General features: G+C 31.0%; 1 protein-coding gene across 1 annotated transcript; it reads left to right on the forward strand.

Moving 5' to 3' along the window:
- Positions 1–2,931: 2,931 nt before the first annotated feature.
- Positions 2,932–4,987, forward strand: LOC127721004 (uncharacterized). The gene has a single exon (XM_052227716.1). The coding sequence runs from the start codon at positions 3,100–3,102 to the stop codon at positions 4,828–4,830; it is 1,731 nt and encodes a 576-aa protein (XP_052083676.1). The 5' UTR covers positions 2,932–3,099; the 3' UTR covers positions 4,831–4,987.
- The last annotated feature ends 18,534 nt before the right edge of the window (positions 4,988–23,521 follow it).

Raw genomic sequence — 23,521 nt, forward strand, 5'->3', positions numbered from 1 at the left:
AACTAATAGGTAAAAAAACTAGATTTTTTTTCAGTTTTGATTAAATTCAGATAGTCACCTTTAATTATTTCTATAACTTTTTCAAATCAACTTGGATTTTCATAAAATTTTACAGCTATCTCAATTATAAATTGATCTTACAGAAAAAAGTAAAATCACAAAAATACTAAACTCCGAAGAAAATTCAAAACGGAAAGTCCCTAATCAAATGGCAAAATCAAATGATAAAACACATCAAACGAATGGACAGAATGTCAGGTTGTTGAACCGAAACAGTTGAAGAGCTATATTACCAAAAGGGACCCAAAAATATAAGCCAAATCCATATAAGGTAAATTTTGCCTGGGGGTGTTGAAACCTTAGTTTCTAATGATTTCGAAATTCATTAACAGACAATTTTAGAAAGGTTTGTCATAAATCATGTCATTACCGAAGTAATGACTACTGGGCCGATGATAGTTCACCAGATGTATCGACCCAGTGCTGTAAAAAATGAAAACAGCACTTTATAAAGTTTATGCGTCCGAGGCGCATTTCTGGATTCACCTTTATCAGGAACGCTCAAAGCCAAATATTTGACATGGTAGAAATATACAACAGTCATTTGAAGAACGTACATGCATTTCAAAATATCACAGACATTTCAGACAAAGGTGGTATTTTCTTTCTTTTCAATGGAAATGTGATTGAAAATCATAATAATTGTTTGTACAGAACGATAATGAGACATATCAAACTATATGAATTTTCAGTTTGACATTTTATATCAACCACGACCACTGGAATACCATTTACTACAAACAGGATATGATGCAAACAGAGAAAGTTTTTATTTTAATATACATTCATCCCCGTGTTGTATATGCTTAACTTGCATACAGGAGCTGTAATGTTCGTTTTAGAACCAGTTTACTATAAGATCTAGCAAATATATATTTGAAATGAATATTGTCACTACCGATGTAATAATGAAGACTACTAGACTGGTGATAAGACAGTTATTACCCTCAGAAATTGACCCTTACTTGTAGTAGAACCAAAATGGGAAGTGAGTAAAAGGTAAGTTCATCATGGCGTAAAATGTTAAAATGTACTCACACAATATTCTGTTTTTTTCAGGTTTTCAAATACAAGGCAGACATAGATAAAGAAAGAAACTCATCAAAGTAATTTTTGCAGAAGGAATATATAGTGATGGCCGGTAAGTGATTATTTGAAATGTAAATCTTTCAAATGATTTTAAAATTTCTGTCGCATTTGTCATATTCTTCCTGTATATAGATCCTATTAATATGTTGTGGAGTTTCATGAGGTATGATAATATTTCTAAGGCAAAGAATTCCGCTCAAACAAGGGACCGTCTTAAACTTGAAGTGAGGTGAGATATTTCTTTGGTCCGTGTTGAAGGCATCACTATGAATTTGCGGTGAAGAACAGCAATAAAAGGGCTGTCCCTTTGTTATTTGTGCGTTTATTGCTGTGCATGTACTGATTTAGTGTCGTGAATGGATACTCCATATCTTCTATTTTTTATTAGTATTAGTATAAGTTAGCGGCGAAGATTCGTTTTTTATATGTCAATATTATCTCCCGTTTTTTGATACCAAGTTAACATGAACATGTAATCATACCGAAATAATCATCATATTATTATAGCTTATTAATTATTTCCATACATGAATTGAAAAGAATATAAGGTGACTGAAAGTACAAAAACACACCATAATTAGTATACTTAGAAATACAATGTAGTAAATATAGTATTGGTAAGATGGGGACGTCTCTGTCGTTATTAATAAAAGACAAACAAAATAGTGTTTCATTAACCTGCTATGTCTATTTCAGTTGCTCTATCAGTTATGCAATAACGAAGAACTATAAACAACTGTCAAGTGGGAGATTGAGCTAGCTATAAAACCATGGTTACCTAACTGTTTTCCTTGGAAAATGCCTATACTAAGTCAGGAATATGGCTTTTTTTTTCTTCACTTTTTCCGTTTATTGATAGCGTTTGCTTTTGTCAGTTTTTATAGAACTTCCCCTTTTTGAATTTTTCTTGGAGTCGGTATTTTTGTTATACTTTTTTGCTTTGCTATCTTAGTCAAATAGCACTTAACATAACATAATTCTAACAACTCATTTCATCCTATAACTCAATAATTCGTGAATACTGTGTAAATGTTGTACGATATTTATGTATTACTTGTTTCTTATCCATGTGGAAAATATACATGTGCTATATATTGAATACTGATGCTTAACAGAACGACCGTAAAAGTTATTGTATTCAATATTCAGATTCACTGATCCTTTCTATACTATTTCGCAATCAAGCTATGATGAATCCATTTCAGGCTCGTATTTTTCTTAAAATCTTTACACAGCAATTATAACTAAAATCCACTTAAAGTGTTTAAAAGATCTTTCATGAAAATATTATAAAATTGAGATGATGTCTTTAGTTTAACTTGTGTCTTCAAACAAACAAACATGAAAGTTAAAATATCTTTTTGAATTCTCAGTTCTTAAACTTACGGATAAATAAATTGTAAATAAAAAAAAAGCACTAGCCGATGTCATATTATAAGAATGGCCGTTTTACATGTTTTAGTACAAAAAGATCTTTGATCGATTGATGATAAAACTTTAGTGTAGCAAGAGCCTGGTAATTCCTTTTGTATATTCCGTGACAGAAAGAGGTGAGAGTAGCCATGTTTTCATAACGTGATTTCTTTTCATTTTATTTCAATGCATCTGGCAAACAACAAGCAATTACCTAATCTTTTTTTTAATATTTCTTTTGTTTTTGTATGTTCTTTAACAAAATAAAGTATAAACAATTATAACGTTTTTAATACATTTACACAAACTATACTTTAATTCCTCTTTTTAGCAGTTAACTCCACAACAGATATCGATATGTCCATTTGCTTGTATGATTACCTATGTCAGAATATTGTCGGATCAGAAGATTATATCAAACTGATCAGATTGTCGAACGCAACCAGGGACCACACACATAGCAATAAATATTATACACACATCACTAGTGGTAGTTTCGGTGAAGGACTTGAGCTGAAAGGGAGTGACATAGATATAATGTATGCATATTCATGTATAGAAATTATTGAACAAACGAAACTGCATCATTATAATTCTGATAAAGCATACTTTTTATTAGACACACACGATGTTAAGTCTGGCTTTGCATATTTACGTCTAATTAAGGGAATTGTGGACGAAAATATTTTGATGTGTCGACATGTTGAAGGACAATTATATCTTTCAAGTGTATTGTTTAGGCATCAACATGCTGGTGGATTATTTTCAGTTATTCATGGACCGTGCATATCCGATGATAAAGAAGAATATGATTTGGCATTTTGCTTACATTCGAAATCATGGATAAATATAGCTTCAGAATGGCTTACTAGATCAAACAAGTCATGGCCCACACAAGAGTTAAAACAAAGAATTAAAGATCATGGTGTCCTATTTGTACCCATAGGCGCAGGGAGACATCTAAACAATGATTTGATATGGCGTATATCATTCTCTGTAGGTGAAAAATATCTGATTCATACATTTACTCATACACAATTGCTTTGTTATGCTTTAATGAAAATTCTCCTGAAAGATGTTATTAGTAAGACCCAAGGATGTGAAGATTTACTCTGTTCTTACTTCATTAAGACTATCTTATTCTGGTTATCTGAAGAATTGCCAAGATCGGCGTGGATATCAGAAAATTTAATACCTTGCTTTATGAGATGTTTCAAGAGACTTATCTATTGTGTGGAGTACTCGATTTGTCCACATTATTTTATTCCACAAAATAATCTTTTTGAAAATAAGATTTTTGGACACGACAGGACAAAACTGTTAGGTTCATTAAATGCATTAATGAAATACGAATGGCGATCTATCTTTTTTTCATCACAAATGTCCATGTTAGTGTCACATTTCAATTATAGGGAAATTAGTTTGTTTGAAAGTAATTTCGAGAAAATTATGAAATCAATAGTAATGGACCTTTTAAACACTAGAGACTCGAACGTTTATGTACAAACCGTATACCTGGCGGTTTCAAGTCAGTCAAGAAAATTAAGATCTATTTTATCATACAATATAACTCAAATTACTTCGTATATTGCAGACACAATTAATCTATCCAGGTCATATGGTAACAAGTACCAATATAAACAATTCAAACAGTGTCTCAGTTATCTTCTACAGAGTATCACCCATGATGCTGTATCAGGTTGGTTGATGGTTGCGTCATTATTCTACAAAAAGAAGAAATATAATAGTGCTCTTACTGTTTTGTCATATGCCCTGGGAAAATGCACAAGAGAAAAAGTGTTTAAAGTTGCATATGTTTCTGCCGAGAGACGTAAACTTTTACGTTCGATAACATTCAGAAATTTGGGAATATTTCGCGCGTTTAGAATTCTATATTTAAATAGCATACTGTTTAACGAGAAATCTAGCCTTATTCCAGATGAACTACAGATTGATGTTGATGTTCGTGGTAATTTATTGCCCTCAGTAGCATATGCCCATTTTCTATCATTCCTTTGTCATTATCATCTCAACAATACCAAACATTATCAGGAATCTCTAGGAAGTCTTCAGTTAACAATAGAGGAAGAGTATTTCATTCCGGGTGTTGGTTTTAAATCATTGTCTTACAATTGTCTAGGTGTAGCTTTATTGATTGTAGGAGATGACGAATCTGCTAGACAAATGTTCACGCGCTCAATAAAACTATTTCCTGAACCTTTCTTTAATCCATCATATAAAAGACTGTCAATGATGGATGCAATTTGAAATATAAATGTTTCGATCAGCATTTAAATTGAATAAGTATTTTGTAGCGTTATATGTATATATATATGTTTATGAATTACATGTGTTAATTAAAAAAAAGCCATCACAATAGTGCAAAAACATACACTGATTTCAACTTTAACAAGCGCATGTTTGTTGTCGGCTACAATTTTCCTTTAGTATACTGTCAATTCAGAAATTATTGCGTGCATTTATAATTGCGATTTTGTCATTTTAGACTTCAATGCGATTTTAATTTTTACGATTTTGAGAAAATTCCTGTTTAATTCATATAAAATATTTCAAAATGCGAGTTTGAATTATTGCGTTTACAACTCTGTCGCATTTTTCGCAATAATATAAACCTCGCAATAATTTCTGAGTTTACAGTATTCGAAAAAAATAAATAACTTGAATAACTAAAACAAGTAACATTTAAGTAATTGTATTTGTCAAAGTTATTGATCATCATATTCATAGGTAGTAATGTTAAGTAAAGACTAGTAAATACGAGTGATTCACGAAAATTCTAAGCAATCAATTTGATTAACTTTAGTTATCAATATTAGTAATTACAAGTAATGTTTTAGTAATTTTAAGAAATGTTTTAGTAGTTCCATGTAATGGGTCTAGTTATTCAAAATAATGTTTCAAGTAATTCCAAGTAATGTATCTAATAATTACAAGTAATGTGTCTAGTAATTCCAAGTAAATTGTCAAGTAATTCCAAGTAATGTGTCTAGTCATTCCAACTAATGTGTCTAGTAAATCCAAGTGATGCGTCTAGTAATTACATGTAATGTGTCTAGTAATGCCGAATAATGTGTTCAGGAATTCCAAGTAATATGTCTAGTAATTCCAAGTAATGTGTCTAGTAATTCCATGTAATGTGTCAAGTAATTCCAATTAATGTATCTAGTAATTCCAAGTAATATGTCAAGTAATTCCAAGTAATGTATCTAGTAATTACAAGTAATGTGTCTAGTAATTCCAAGTAATGTGTCTAGTAATTCCAAGTAATGTGTCAAGTAATTCCAAGTAATGTATCTAGTAATTACAAGCAATGTTTATGTTAGACGAAAACGAATATCCATACAAGTAAGTCAAAGTATGATTGCCACTCCTGGGTGAATCAATAAAATTTTCAAAATCCTAATTTTTTTTACACTTTGTAGGCTATTTTGCCCAGATTTTATATAATATGTTATTTTTTCAACATATCAAGCATATACAGGGTCAAGAACACGAACTCATTAATACATTAAGAAACTTTTGAATTCTTTGTCATCACACTTTTAATTTATTGAATGATGGAATGTGTGTAAACATATTAAAAAATATAGAAAAGATCTGGATCATTCAACATCAAAGTCATCTACGCAGTGAAGTTACAGCTGTTCGTCACTTGAAAATTGACAAAAAGCAGTGTTTTCACATTTAGTGACCAGTAAATGGGAAGTTGTCCATAATCATAGTATAGTAGGTGTGCTTAAAGACATAAGTCGTAGTTCTTCGAAAACAAATCTATAAATTTATATTTAGACCCAGGAAAAAGTTATGTGACCAACCGAAATAGAAAGTAAAGTACCGACAAATAAATTGTAATGAAACAAGGGGATGGTCATGTGTAAATATATCATTGAAGACACATATGAATAAACTCTCACGTAAAGTATTATTTGTTTAAGTCTTCTCTACCATTGGATATTTTCATAGATATAGTTGAAAACGGGTTTAGGGGGTGGGTCCGGAGAACAGCAGACTTCAATGGCGGATTTTAAATTCTTTGCTTTCACATCTAGTGTTGTATGGCATTGCTAGTATATGATATTTACCCTATGGAGTTTATGTTAGATTCTTTTATATGCCAATACAATAATAAGTAGATGCCCATGAGACAACTTTCAACCAGAATTCAAATATTGTGGATATATATATAAAGATAAGAAGATATATTTTTAACGACCATTCTGTTAAAGAACAAATTCCGGGATATTTTGATAATACTGAGCTCCCTCTTATTTGTTATATTTACAAGAAATCTACCCGGAAATTTGTGTTCAATTGTGTAAAGATGTTAATATCAGTGAAAATACACCTACTTCATGTAATTGCAGTATTTCCGAATACATTTATGGACCCATTTCCCATGTTATAACAGGAGATCTTAACATCGTTCAAGACCGAAAGTTAAAATCATTCCTCAGTAAAGGACCTAAATATCGTCCCCCGTCAATTATTAATTGGAATGAGTGTCGTAATATCATCCACGACTCACTCCATACTTACTGTTCGAAATGGATAAAACGGGAAAAAGCTGACAAAAAATCTTTGGACTCTTTTTTTAAATCAGTAATGAACATAGTTGATATACGTATTCAACATTTTAAAGAACATTTTACTCTTAACAATAACCACAATAAACCTATTTCTCGTATCAAACATAAACTAAAAGAACTAGCCTAGGAATTTGTTTTTGTCCCGGCCGATAAAGCTGCTAATAATATTATTATTGTTTGACGTAAATTTTACATTGAGGTTCTGAAAAAAGAAATCACCAATTCACCAACATTCCAACTGACTCCATTTTCATAAAACGACATCTGTAACAAACATAAACTTTTAGCTACCGCTTTACAAGCAGAACCAAATACAATGAAAGTCCCAACTATGTATTGGCTTCCGAAGCTACACAAAACACCTTACAAATATAGATTCATTTCGTCTTCAAGCCATTGTTCCACTACTAAATTGTCTATTCTTCTTACCAGTACACTTGGTACAATCAAAAACCTGATAATAAATTGTTCAAATAAGGCCTTCGAAAATAGTGGAATTAATTACTTTTGGAGTGTCAAGAACTCGTTGGAAGTACTTGATAAATTGCATGCATATATTGGTGATTTTGAATCTGTTCAAAGTTTTTATTTTTCTACCCTATATACCACATTGCCTCACATTCTCATTAAAAAAAAATTCACACACCTAATTAAATGGGCATTTAAAAAGTCAGAATGTGAATATATATGTTCAAACTCTTTTAGGTCATTTTTTAGTAGCAATAAACAAAAAAACTATGTCAATTGGACATGCTTTGATACTATATATGCCCTTGAATTTTTACTAGATAACATTTTTGTTCGCTTTGGAGATTCCGTATATCGTCAGGTTATCGGAATTCCAATGGGGACTAACTGTGCACCACTTATTGCGGACTTTTATTGCATTGCTATGAGTTACAATTTATGACAAAAATCAGCAAAGACCCATCGAAACAACATCTGATACACAAATTTAATAATACTTTTAGATATTTGGATGATATTTTGGCTCTCAATAATGACGACTTCAGTATGTATACTAAAGAAATTTATCCTGTTGAACTTACTTTAAATAAAGCTAATAATAACAATGACCACTGCCCTTTCCTCGATCTTGATATCTATATCATTAACGGAGAGCTTAATACTAAAATATATGATAAAAGAGATGAATTTTCATTTCCTATCGTTAATTATCCATTTTTAGATGGTGACGTTCCCTTGTCACCATCTTACGGTGTTTATATATCTCAACTTGTACGATTCGCTCGTGTATATAACAATGTTTTACATTTTAACGAGAGAAATTAATGTATTACTGAAAAATTATTACACCAGGGTTTTCGTTATCACAAACTAGTCAAACATTTACTAAATTTTATCATCGGTATAAGGACATCATTCGTAAATATAGCTCAACATGCAGACTTCTTATACGTTCAGGTATTTCACATCCAATTTGTTATGGAAATATTCTTTATAAAGCACAAAAATGTCAGTATTCACCTCTGAAGCTAACAAAACCTATAAATAGACTTATTAAGAAAGGATATAGTTACGATACTGTTGTCAGGTCATTAAAGATTGCATATTTTGGCGTTAATATTGATTCACTTATAGGGTCTTTGCATCGGCACTAAACACATTTATTTAAAAACCAGTTGTTGGCATGACATGGATTATGTTCTTCTCATATATGTTATGATGGTATGATACTAAACCCCTAACGGGAAGGATTGTGCCTGATATTCATATGATGAAGACATAATCTTTCAATCAGTTTAATTGAAGTCTGGAGCTGGCATGTCAGTTAACTGCTAGTAGTCTGTTGTTATTTATGTATTATTGTCATTTTGTTTATTTTCTTTGGTTACATCTTCTGACATCAGACTCGGACTTCTCTTGAACTGAATTTTAATGTGCGTATTGTTATGCGTTTACTTTTCTACATTGGTTAGAGGTATAGGGGGAGGGTTGAGATCTCATAAACATGTTTAACCCCGCCGCATTTTTGCGCCTTTCCCAAGTCAGGAGCCTCTAGCCTTTGTTAGTCTTGTATTATTTTTAATTTTAGTTTCTTGTGTACAATTTGGAGTTTAGTATGGCGTTCATTATCACTGAATTAGTATATATATTTGTTTAGGGGCCAGCTGAAGTAAGCCTCCGGGTGCGGGAATTTCTCGCTACATTGAAGACCTGTTGGTGACCTTCTGCTGTTGTCTGTTCTATGGTCGGGTTGTTGTCTCTTTGACTCATTCCCCATTTCTATTCTCAATTTTATAGTATGATTGCCAACGAGTCAAGCCTCTATCAAACACCAAATAAGCAATGTAAGGTCACCGTACATCCTTCGTCCATGAAGTTTATTTTTAACAGACAAATAAGATCTCGACGAAGTCCTTCATTTATGTATTCTTTAATGTTAACGTAATTTATATTCTAATCTTTATATTTTTTTGCCCGTTATTCTCTATTCTTTTAAATTTAGCACCACTATTCTCTTCTTTTTTTAAATTTTTTTGCCCATTTTCTGCAGTATTCTCCCATTATGAAATATTCTCTATTATGTAAACCCAACCTAGACCCTGATAAATTTATCATAAATTCTTACCATCATAATTGTTGAACTTGTTCTGTTGTATTTGTTTAATTGTTCATTATTATACGTTGTCCCTGAAAGATCCATTACTTTTGAATAAAGTTTATATATGTTAGATATTATGTGCGTATTGTTATGCGTTTACTTTTCTACATTGGCTAGAGGTATAGGGGGAGGGTTGAGATCTCATAAACATGTTTAACCCCGCCGCATTTTTGCGCCTTTCCCAAGTCAGGAGCCTCTAGCCTTTGTTAGTCTTGTATTATTTTTAATTTTAGTTTCTTGTGTACAATTTGGAGTTTAGTATGGCGTTCATTATCACTGAACTAGTATTTATATTTGTTTAGGGGCCAGCTGAAGGACGCCTCCGGGTGCGGGAATTTCTCGCTACATTTAAGACCTGTTGGTGACCTTCTGCTGTTGTCTGTTCTATGGTCGGGTTGTTGTCTCTTTGACACATTCCCCATTTCCATTCTCAATTTTAGATACTTTAGTTACACTACTTGGTAAATATACATGTGTCCAATGTTGCAAAAATATCAACACAATCTTAACAATGGGTAAAATAAGTTTTATGAGTTAAATTAGCATTTGAAAGAATAGACAGTGGAGGGATCTGTGTGACTTGAGAAAGATATAAAAGCACAGTACCAGAAGCTAAGTTTTATACAGGGTTTAAACTTGGCCGCTTAATATATAGTAACTGAAAATGTCCCCAATTCCTATGTTTATCAAGATGGGCCTTTCTAGATTGAAAATTAGTTTGTTTCCTACGTCAAAATGGCGGATTCCAATGTTTACACTTTTCCATCAAAATAAAAGGTGACACAATCACGTGTCCGCTCATGAATCTGCACACTATTTATTGTCTCGGTGAGCTTATCCAATGCCATTTACTGTTATATAAGTGTCTATACGTTACCATCCATCGTTACAAAAGTGGGATGTGTTTTGTGTGTACACCTCTGGAATGATGTGTATTCAATTTTTTACGGTAAAAATCAATGTTATCTTCATTATATTTCCATGGATACACAAGTCCTAACAACAAATACATTTTTTATAAAACTAATAATGTAAACAGACATGTTTAACTGTCTGCCTTAGCAAAAATTCGTGTAAATAAAGCTGATGGGTCGTTTTAAATTTAAGCACAGCAGACAAACACGTGGTCGTTCATTGATGTTTGTTTACTTAAAATGCACGTTGTTGTTACTGCATACTTAGTAAAGAACCACTATTTTGTTATTATTTTTTAACAGCAAATATTATTAGTTTTTACAAATGCATGTTATTGCTTTCAAAAGTTATAAAACACACCTTGCCTAAGAAATAGGTCTAGCTTGGTCCAGGGACTTCCTTTACTAGGTCCTTATAAAAAATTGAGGCTGTAATGATGTAAGTTACCATATTTACATTACAGCTGCTTTTTTGCATTTAATATCTTTCATATATGTACAAAGAGAACAATAGAGTTAATGTACATGGGTTTAATTCCCACCCTAGGCATTAATTTTAATAGGTGGGAGCAAACAGGGCAGATTGGCCAATATGTAGTGTCCCAGAATCTAATCTGTTGTTCCTAAGTATCAAAATGCTGCTCGCTGTGGCTTAGTCCCCAAATTCTTTCTTATTTAAGTATACGGCAGTTCCTCTAAGGACTAGTAAGAGTCCTGTCTTTTTTGTCTGTCTTATATATTTTCTTATTATATTTCTTATATTTTCTTGTAAGCCGACAAGCCACAACTCCTTTTTCCTATGCTGCCTAAAAACAAAGAACTGTTTTATTTTCATTGATGTCTGTAAAGTGACTTATAACTGCTTACAGCAACATTATTTGGACTCTGGTGGATAGTTATCAGACTGTTATTTCATTGGGAATCATACCACATCTCCTTATTTTAGTACAGGTTAATTATTTGAAGTATTAAATGACTAACAAACATTAAATCATTTGAAAAAAAAATCAGCAATGATTTATGTTGTCATTTTAAGATTTCAGTTTATATATATCAACAATAAAATTTGGTTGTCTCAATGTTGTCACTATGTTTGTAATTGTCAACTGCCATGTCACTGTCTTGTGCAAACAATTCATTTCAATAAGTTCCCTAATGTAAAGTATACAGATGTATGTACTGATTCCAGATTAATAATTTGGGCTATCAAAAATAAACTATACTTTTTCTGATATGGTAATAATCTATTTATGTCATAAAAATGAGAGTTTTGGTATTTTTGGTAAAATTAGCAAAATTGTAAGTATTTCACCCACATATAGGGCGAGAAAATGGAAAGCGCAGAGTTTGACAAGCTAAATTCTGTAAATTCAGAAATTATCATGAGGTTTTATTAATGTAAATTTTGCGATTTAATTGATTATCAAAATAATAAGAACTTGCATTCGGATTTGATACTAAGAAGATTTTTTCTGAAATTGATTAATTAATCTCACATTTTTTTTCCATTCTTCAAAAAAGTTCTGAATTTACTGTATTTAAGTCAGTGTGGTTTTCTTTTGTATTTCAATTGCCTGTACATTTTAGAGCAGGTAAATATGAATTTTGATTAAATTTGAAGTTGATTCAGTAAATTTTATGACATAATAACACTCTTTTATTAAAAAAAAAACATATTCAGACTTTATTTACTGATCAGCTTAACTTATCATTCATTATTCAATCAAAAATGTAATTTAAGGACTCAACAGATAGTTGTAGGACTTTTTAATTTAAATCTAAGAAAAATAATCAAAAACTTGTAATGATAGAAATAATGTGAACTGCATGATATCATATTGCTTTTCAGCTTTTTGTTCAGTTTGCTTTGTGTCGATTATAATGTTTTTAATCCCTTTCTGGCTTTTTGGATGTTCAGATTTTTTCACTAAATTTAGAGCCAGCAGCAGAACTTGTACATCTTATATAGTTTCTAATCTTAAAGCAGGTATAATAAAACAAATTTAAATTCTGTCCACTGCAAATTATCTTTTTTCCATTCAATATCAATGTTCACAATTTTGAGGCATGTATTGTCTACATTTTCTTTTTTTCCATATTGTATTTTAATGTAATGCAAAGTAATATTCTATTGTAACACGAGTTTTGCTAATGAACCCCTCTTGTATATAACTTTTTGCATGAAATCAAATTTTTTTTCTGTTATATGGAATTATCCCCCCTTCCTTTATAAAAGACCTGGATCTCTGCTGAATGGTTCTTGCTTTCGTCAGAATTTGCCATTGTTACATCAGGAAAAAAGGCTATCAATAACCATGCCTGATGATCTTTGATGTCACATAGTAAGAACCCATTTCTTTGCAGATCATAGAAAAACCAAAGGTAGTTTGGTAACATAAATGTATTGTTTAAAAATATCAAGAGAAATATTCCCATACAGAATATCTGTCAATAAGTTATTTTTCCACTCTTAACAGTGTAATGCTACATGTTAGAATGTATTATATCACTCTTTTTCCCTCCATATGATCAGCATCCAAAGTGACAAGGAATCTATAAGTTCTTCACTCTAAAAAACTTTGTTAAATTTCATTACTGATGCAATATTTTCAGTGCACCAGAGTTAAAACTTTCTGTTTGAGATACTTTTTTATATATAAATTAATTTAATTGAAGTCTAATTTTACAGTGAATTTAATATTTAAAAAAACTGTTATAACAACCTACAGTACAGGTACAAACACTGAGTTTATTTTCATATGCTTTCTAAGAATATTGATACAAAGAAAGTAAAACAAAGACTTGTATCATTCCATCTATCAAAAGGGTGTTTGAGTATAGATAACAATTTATAAGTTTCAAGTTTCAGAAGAAAGTATTAAAGTTAGGCCATAGATTTAGGCCTATCTTATTCTTAATATGTATAATTTTCTTCTTTGGAAGTTTTCAAAAACCTGTAATTACTTGAAAAAATGCCATTTTCAACCATTCCATGACTAATTTAATGTTACAAAAGTAAAGGAACATAAAATATTGAATAGTTATTCAAGAAAGTGTCGAAATATAACTACAATCATTAATTTTACTCGAATTTACTGTTGTGAACTTGCAATTTCCTACGATGCGTGTACGGAGTTATCTCCCTTTGATCTCCATTTCGCCACGAATAAGCTGACACAATTACGTATCCGGTAAATTAAGGATCGATTATAACTAAAATCTAATTTAAAAAATGATTTTACTTCATATTTTGTACCTCTCAACACGTTACCATAATTATTTAAGGAATAATTAGGGATTTTCCGTGGACCTACTGAAATTTTCCGAAAAAAAGTTTCACTTCACTCGTCAATTTAGAATATTTTAACAACACTTTTTAGTTATAAATATAAAGAATAATGAAGCTTATTCATCCAAGATTTGAACACTTTAATTTTTATTAATGTACGAGTTAAAATAAGACGATACGAGTCAAAAAACCACGAGGCATGCACGTTTACCAAAAAACTGTAAACTCTGACATTTTGTCACGTGACCAATGTCTTGACCTTAGAAGCAATTAAATCGTTGCCGCCCAACTGAAGAGATGCATTTTGTTAAATTGGAATGTTTATGAATTCAAATCCTCAATTAAATTACAATTACAATTTTTTATAGAGTCCTTTAGTTTAAATGAAAATTACAAATTTTAAATAAAGTTTGAAATGACAAAAAATCTGGAGTTAATGAAAATCACGGATTAAAGGAGTAAGTTCACGAAGGGTTAGAATTGGCCATAAGAATTAAATGTGTTTTAATGAGGTGTTACGGCCAGAAGTTACCTTTAATTGTAGCCATTATTAGACACTAATCACTAATAAAATTAACAAGATTTATTATATAATTTCACAAGATATATTATACAAATTGAAATGTCAACTTATCTGTTAAAATACATGTCCGAGCTTTTGTCTTTTCTTAACCCCCCCCCCTTACCTCCCCCCCCCTAAAAAAAGTTTGAGTGTGACGAGAACTTTTCATGAACAAAATGTACAAAAATATATGTAGTATGTATACAGTGTTTTAATAAGATCTAGATTAAGCATCTGCTATTACATTATCTTTATCTTTATTATGTTTTACAATAACATCATATTCATGTAACAATAAACTCCACCTAGTCAACCTCTGGTTATTGTTTCTCCTTTTTGGATAAGGGGAATGGATTATGATCAATATAAACAAGAAAATGATATATAGTGGGATTTAAATATACATCAAAATGTTCAAGTACAGACAACAGTGCCAAACACTCTTTTTCAATAGTTGAATATTTTTTCTGATGTTATCTTATTTCTTAGAAAATATGATATTGGCTTCTCAACTTTATCATCTGTTTCTTGATATAAAACGGCTCCAACTTCTACATCACTTGAATCAACAGCAAGTTTGAATTGTTTTTCAAAGTCTGGACGGATCAGAACTAGACTGTTTATTAAAAATGAATTACTTTTTTCAAAACCATTTAAACAATTATCACTCCAGATGAATTAAGAATCTCTCTGTATAAGATGAGTAAATGGTTGAACAACAGTAGCAAAGTTTAAACAGAACTTCCGGTAAAATCCAATCATGCCTAAATATCTCATAAGTTGTTTTTTATTTGTAGGAGGAGGAAATTTGGTAATTGCATCCATTTTAGCGATAATAAGTATAACTTGACCTTGGCCAACTGTATGACTAATTAACAATGGCCTGACAGTACTCACTTTTGCCCAGATTTACAGTCAAATTTGATTGTGATAATCTGTCAAAAGTGTTAAATGCTCTTCCCAGCTATCACTACATACAATAAGATTATCAATATTAACATCACAACAGTTTAAATCTTTAATAACATATTTGATCATTCTTTGAAATGTAGCTGGAGCACTTTTCATACCAAACAGCATGACAGTATACTTAAATAAGCCGTCTGGTGTGACAAACTCTGATATTTCACGAGCTCTTTGTGTCAAGGGTACCAGTCAATAACCTTTCAATAAATCAAATTCGCTCACAAATTTTAATTACCCAATGTTGTCAAAACAGTCGTTTATCCTGGGAATCGGATAGGAATCAGATTTTGAAATTGAATTTACTTTTCTGATATGATTAAGGAAACGAAAGGTTTTATCTGATTCGGGCACAAGGATACAAGAAGAGCTCCATTTACTATTACTCAATATAATTGCCTAGCATATGTCTAATTTCTTGTAGAAATAACAGTAGACAAAAAGCATCAGCATAAGAGTATTCACAATTACTGAAAACTAGTCAATTACAATTTATAAATACATCATGTTGTCCAGATTAAAGTCTCAATCTGTACACATTCAAGTTATTTTAAATACGTCATAACAGAACGTTAAACGTATGACCTTGTGCCAATCCAACTTATAAGTAAACAATGTTTCTTTGATTTTTAATAACGTTGTGTTGTATGTTTGTGATGTATGTTTACACAGCGTTGACTGCTGGATCCCAACAATTGACACGTCAACCAATTGTGTCTGTTTAGGTTGCTCATCTTATTTTGTCAATATACCGTAACTATAAGCAAGCTCAACACGGACAATGATTTAAAAATGTGTGCAAGGTAGATACAAGATGTTAAGGTACCATTTCGTCTGAATTTAAAATATTGCGTGCATTTCTGTTTGCAGTTGTTGATAAACACGTGTATTGTTTATAAGAAAAACCTCGGCAGAACTATTTATGGTTAGCGTAATATTGACAGTCTACTGAATAACTATTCAGAGTTTTATCTGTGCATTTACTACTCATCATACTTATGGTCGGAATGAATGTTGTTTGATGATCTATGTATACTGCAATTCTATTTTTACCTTACAATAAACTATCGTAAATTAAGCATGAATGCAAGTTTGCAACGGAAAGGGAATTGCATATACATTTAGCAGGCGTATAATTAGTACGCCAAATACGTGCATGTTATGAACACATGACTCATTGACTCCGCAAACGGTTAGAAAATAGAAAATACTTTCATACGTTTACTATAACATTATGTTAAAGTATATAATTGTCAATCAAATTTACTTGTGTTCATTGTTTTTACATTTTTTCATTAATATTTCGTGTCGATTATATTAATCTCTCAAGTTCTATCGATTTTACCGCTGGAAAGTATATATAAATATTTATACAAAAATAAAAAAAACACGATGATGAGGATAATTGCATTCTCTATTGTTTATTTTCACTTTCCTGTTACAACCCCACTAATGTCAAATACGTTATATATTATTATACATGATACTTATGTTTCATTCACTAATGTACAAGGAAACATTTTATAATCCCTTTTTAATAGGGAAGACTATATTTCTTGGAATTTTATATAAGTATCTCTCAATGAAAGTGTTGTTTTGGCGAAAGTTCGATATCATTATATATAACTGGAATATGTTCAAATTTTTCCGCTTAGAAAATGTGATTCATTTCTGAATAATTTATAAAGCAAGAAATCTAAAGGAAATTTTTAATTTCAGTAATTCACTAATTAAGTAAATTACCCATTAAAAGTCTCTCATTTGAGGGAAACCTTCTGTTATCAAATTTCGCAGGGAATGAGTTTTCTCTGACAATATGTTGATGAATAGTTGGGATAATTTCTAAAAGTACTTTAAAATTTACAGGAACTGCAAGAAGAACTGTTTAAAAAACAACTTTTCTTGAAAACTCTTGTGAACAGTTTTTCTGATTTAGAAAAGATTTGGACCTAAGCTATTCTAACCTAGAACTGATAATTACCGATATGCCAATTGAAATAGTCATACAATTTTCAAAATGGCCATAAATCATGACATCGTGTTTACACTTATATGTTTTACATAATTTAACCGTAAGTAATTTGTAAGCCTATAATATTTTTATCTCTTTTTTTGGCAGGTGCATCCCATAATAATCCTACATTATTTTTTTTATTTTTTCTTTCATTATGCATTTCAATTATGAACAGTGTGTTACATAAATTGTTTATGGCTAATTTGATATTTGTATGATTTCATTTTGGCAACTAAAGAACCGTAATCTGACATATAATATGCAAAGTTATAATGGACAATTGTCGTAAATTTGACCATGACTTCACGATAAGCTACCTGAACTAAAACCTTAACCTAATGCGTGACCGAGTAATGGACATTAGATTAGAAAACATTAAGCCATGTTCTATAGTAGATGGGTATAAGGAAATTTCCCTTATGAGTTTCACATTGTTTGATTCGATGCGATGTATAGCTTAGAATATTGATATATTGTAATCTTGATGTCTTCTAGTAATTTATGTCATGTGATTGATGTCTTGTTGGTACAAAAATGTATATACGCCACATCGTGTAAACAAATAAGGATAAGTCATGCATATTTATATAGAGAAATTCTCAAACAGTGTATTATGTATTGCTATTATCCTTTTAACCAGTCATAAAAAGTTATTTGACCATTTAAATATTTTGATTCGAGTGTCACTGGTGTGTCTTTTGTAGATTAAACGCGCGTTGGCATACAAAATTATAATTCTAGTATCTATGATGTGTTATACAGAAAAAAAACCCCAACATTATTCTTAATGATATATAAACTCAGAAACAAATCCGAAAATAACATCATTAACATTGCTTAAATGAAAAATTCTACATATCTGCTTATGGTTACGTAAGTACAACATTGACAGTATAAATGATAATTGTTTAGGGTTTTATGGTGTTGTCCTGGCCTTAAATGTCTTAGTTAAAAGCTTTTTACAGTTTTAAAAAATATGAATTTTAGGAGTGATAATGAATGTCAGCTGTTCTTCAATGGCCATACACTGTCCATCATTCTTTGAAGTTTTCTCGATTACATCGTTGGAAAGAAATTTTAGATATTTACGCTAAAATGAGAGACATTTATTATCTCTTTACTTCTACATCATTATACTGACAAATCCACACTTTCTTTTGTATCGTTATCATGTGTTAAAATATGTATTTAAATTTAATTCAACATGTACAAGGAAACTTTTAAATCCCGTTAAATAGTGAAAAGTCATATTTTAGGGAATTTTACATACATAGCATTCCTTTCGGCGGAAGTTCGATCTTGTATACATAGTTGTATTTTGTTTTATAATTCTACCGCTGAGTAAATGGGGTTCTGTGCTGAAGAATAGTTTAGAAAACAACAAATCTAAGGTAAAATTCAAATTTCAATACTTTAATTCACCAATTAAGTTAATCATCTTTTGAAAGATTCTAGTTTGAGAGAAAAATTCTTTAAACACATTTCTCAGGGAAGGGGTTTTGTCTCTAACAGTATGTTGATGAAAAGTTGGAATACGTTCTAACCGTTCTTAGGCTGCCTCAGTAACTGTCAGAATAACTTTTCTAGATTAGTCTTTTGAACACTTCACCTGATTCAGAAATATTTCTGACCGAAGCTGTTCTATCCTACAACTGTTTTGAAATGTTCTACCTTCGAACAGTACTTTTTAAATAGTTATTTTTTAATTCTGAAAAAGCTCCAAACATTGGAAACCACAGTTCAATTTTTTTATCTTTAGTATATAACTTTATATATACAAGCAAAGAAAACCATATATGAACATATTCTGCAAATAAAAATATAAAGAATTAAATAACAGTTCAAAGCTTTAATGTTCAGTATATAACTTTATATATATATGGCATTGGTCAAGATGATCACTTTCATTGATTTTGACATCGTATGAATGGGAAACAAGTTATTTCCCTTTACCTCATGAATCAAGTTCATCATTTGTAAATATAAATCACCGTGCAGACATCTAATAAGTTCAGGTATTTCACAACCCATCTATGGTAATATTCTATACAAAGCACAAGTATGTCGTCAATCACCTCAAAAGCGTAACAAACTTTAAGACAGACTTATTCAGAAGGGACATAGTTACGCTACTGTTGTCAGGTTATAAAAGATGGCATTTTGTGGAATTAATATTGATTAACTCGTAGGGTCTGCATCGAAAATATACACATTTTTTATAAAACCAGTTGATTGCCCGATACGGATTATGTTCTTCTCGTATATTTTAAGCTGGTATGATACTAAATCATTAACGGAAGGGATTGTATAGATTTCCATTTGATGAAGGCATAATCTTGCAATCAGTGTTTAAGTGTTAAGTTTGGAGATGGCATGTTAGTAAAATGTAACTGCTAGTATTCCTATATAATTTATTCTGATCTTTGTCATTTTGCTTCAATTGATTGGTTACTTATATAGCTCTTTAAACGTCAGACTCGGACTTCGTTTCATCTGAGTTTTACTGTGCGTATTGCTGTTTGTTTATTATTCCACATTGGCTAGAGATATAAAGGGAGGGTTGAAATATCACAAAACACCATTAACACCGCCTATCGCAAGTCAGGAACGTCTGGCCCTTGTTAGTCTCGTATTTATATATATTTAAATTTTTGGTTCATTTATGTTTCGGAGTTTAGTGTGACATCCATTTTCGCTGAACTATTATACTTTATTGTTTAGCGGCCAGCTAAGGTTCATCTTCGGATGCGGAACTTTTCTTGTGTTGAAGACCCACTGGTGGGCTTGGGCTGTTTTCCGCGCTCTTTTGTCAGTTTTTTGTCTCTTTGACACATTCCCCGTTTCCATTCTCAATTATATAAACTAAACATGAATGCAAGTACACAATGGAAAGGGTATTGCATATATCAAACGTATAATCAGTACGCCAAACGCGAGTTTTATCTGCATAAGACTCATCGATTAAGCTTTAATCAAACAGTCGGAAAAATGAAAATACTTCCATTCTTTAACACTGATATAATGTTAAAGAATATATTTGTTAATAGATTTATTTATTTTTGTTGTTGGGATGTACAAGTACCAAGCCACGTCCATTTATTTGTAGTATTTGTATTTTTATCCATCTGATGAGTTAAGCCTTTTTCAACTGATTTTTATAGTTCGTTCTTATGTTGTACTGCTACACCACTGTCCCAGGTTAGGGGGATGGTTGGGATCCCGCTAACATGTTTAACCCCGCCACATTCTCTATGTATGTGCCTGTCCGTCAGTGGTTGTCGTTTGTTTATGTGTTACATATTTGTTTTCCTTTCATTTTTTTGTACATTAATTAGGCCGATAGTTTTCTCGTTTGAATTGTTTTACATCGTTTTATAGCTGACTATGCAGTATGGGCTTTGCTTATTGTTAAAGGCCGTACGGTTACCTATAGTTGTTAATTTCTGTGTCATTTTGGTCTCTTGTGGAGAGTTGTCTCATTGGCAATCATACCACATCTTTTTTTTTTTATTTATTAATTGTATTTGCCGAAAGTGGGAAAATAATAAAAAGTTTAGGAATCATACTGAAAATTTGCTTTTTTCAATAGTCATGCAAATTGTATGAATCTCTTAAGTTGCATCGATTTTATTTAAGGAAAATAAATGTAAATATTTATACAAAAATGAAAGGGAAGATGATGATGATAAACATACTCTCCGTTATTTATTTTCATTTTCCTGTTACAAGATCATTCATAAAGATGTCACTTTCTTTCTAAATTCAATGATTTACAGGAAACATTTTAAAATCTTCGTTAAAAAGTGAAGTGTTGTATTTCTTGGAATTTTATATGTAATAATGATAAGATCTCACCTAAAGTGTTGTTATGGCAACAGTATGTTCTTGTTTATATAATCGGATTTTTTATAAAAATAATTCTGTTAGAATAAATGTGATTCTTTTCTGAAGAATAATTAAGAAAGCAACAAATATGAGAGAAAATTTTAATTTCAGTAGATTATTTCTCTGATTAAGTTAATAGCCTTTCGAAATTCTAATTTGAGAGAAAAGTTCTGTAAACAAATTTTTGAGGGAAGGAGTTTTCTCTAGCAATATGTTAATGAATATTTGGGATAAGTTCTAATGGTCGTGTAAGATTTCCAGGAACTGTCAGCAAAAAAAAAAAATTCTATGTAATTTTTGGACAGTTTTCCTGCTTCAGACAAGTTTCTGACCAAAGCTTTTTTATCCTAGAACTTCTAGAACTGTTTTCGACGACAGTTTTAACTGAGAACAGTATTTCTTGTTTTATTGATTTCTTAATTTTGGAAAGATCAAAACAATTAGAATTATAAAGAATGAATCGGGACCTTTAATAGCTATGTTGATAAGGTTTTACTCATTGGTGAGGGCCGTAATGTGACTTATATTTATTTAACTTCTATGTCATTTGGTCTCTGTGGAGAGTTGTCTTATTGGCAATCATACCATATCTTGTTATTTTTTCAAAATCTGCAATAGCAACATAAAGAATTTTAAGGCTTATATAAGATTATTATCTTGGTGATCATATTCATTGTATATCAGAGATCATCAACATAAGGGTTATAGAAAGGATAGTTCTACATTAGAGCTGACTCTAACAGTTCTATCGGAACTTATAATAAGCTCTTTTTTTGGATAGAAAATATAGGCTTGGGATTCTGCTATAGTTAAAGTTTGTATTAACACATCTGATGAGTGTACGCAATTCTTGACGTGTATGTATCATTATTAAATTCTATTTTTGTCATACATTAAGAGATATTTTTATAAAATTTCCGTCTGAAGTACAACCTCGTGATTTCAATTATTTTCCTGACATGTGGATTTCTTTCTTATTTGAGTCAAACAGCTGTCAAATTTAAGTATTATCTACAATTTTGTGAAATTAGGAAAGTACATTGTACTTACAAAATTGTGTAAACAATTATTTCCGTACCAGTTGAAAATTTCTGCTATCAGTTTCACATTGTGTGACTCGGTGCGATATAGAGCTTCGTATATTGCATGGACACCTAGATATCGTCGAAGACTGTATGTTGCACGCTAGATGTCTTCTAGTAGTTTATGTCATGTGGTTGCTGTCTCGTTGGTATATGCACCACATCTTTTAAACGTTTTTATTATTTATTTTTTTTATTCAAGTAATCAGTCTTAGATTTACACATCTTTTATTTTGCATAGCAGTTACATTTAGTATCAATATCCGTTTTCTAAATCTTATATCACATACGAGGTTAAGTCATGTAAATAGTATACTATTAATTTTCTTATCTTTTAATTCAAACAGTGCATTATATATTGCTATTATTTTCATAATCAGTCATACAGTGTTTTATTATACAGAAAAAACAAACATTATTCATATTGATATATTGATATACAGGAAATTTCCAAAAACAACATAACTGGCATTAACACTGCTTGATCAAAACTCTCTGCATATCTGCTTATAGTTAGGTTAGTGCACAACGACAGTATACAGGATAACTGTTTATGGTTTAAGGGTGTTGTCTTGACCTTAAATGTTTTAATTTATAGCTTTTTATGGTATTTGCTTCAATTAAAAAAAATACGAATTTTTGGAGTGATGCTAAATTTCAGTTGTTTATCAATGGTCATACACTGTCCATCATTCTTTGAAGTTTTCTCGTTTGAAAGTAAATGAAGTTATTTACCCAAAAAGGAGAGACATGGATGACAGATGATAATCATACTCTCTGTCATTTATTTTCTCTTTCCTACTACATTGTTATATTGACAAGCCCACCCATATTTCTTTCAACATATATAAGGAAATCTTTTTAAAATCCCGTTAAATAGTGAAAAGTCATATTTCTTGGATTTTACATAGATAGCTGTCCTTTCGGCGGAAGTTTGATCTTGTATATATAATTTGGTTTTGTTTTATAATTCTACCGATGAGCCATGTGACTCATTGCTGAAGAATATTTAAGAAA

This window comes from Mytilus californianus, unplaced genomic scaffold (genome assembly GCF_021869535.1).
Source record: "Mytilus californianus isolate M0D057914Y unplaced genomic scaffold, xbMytCali1.0.p SCAF_11, whole genome shotgun sequence".
Lineage (NCBI taxonomy): Eukaryota > Metazoa > Mollusca > Bivalvia > Mytilida > Mytilidae > Mytilus > Mytilus californianus.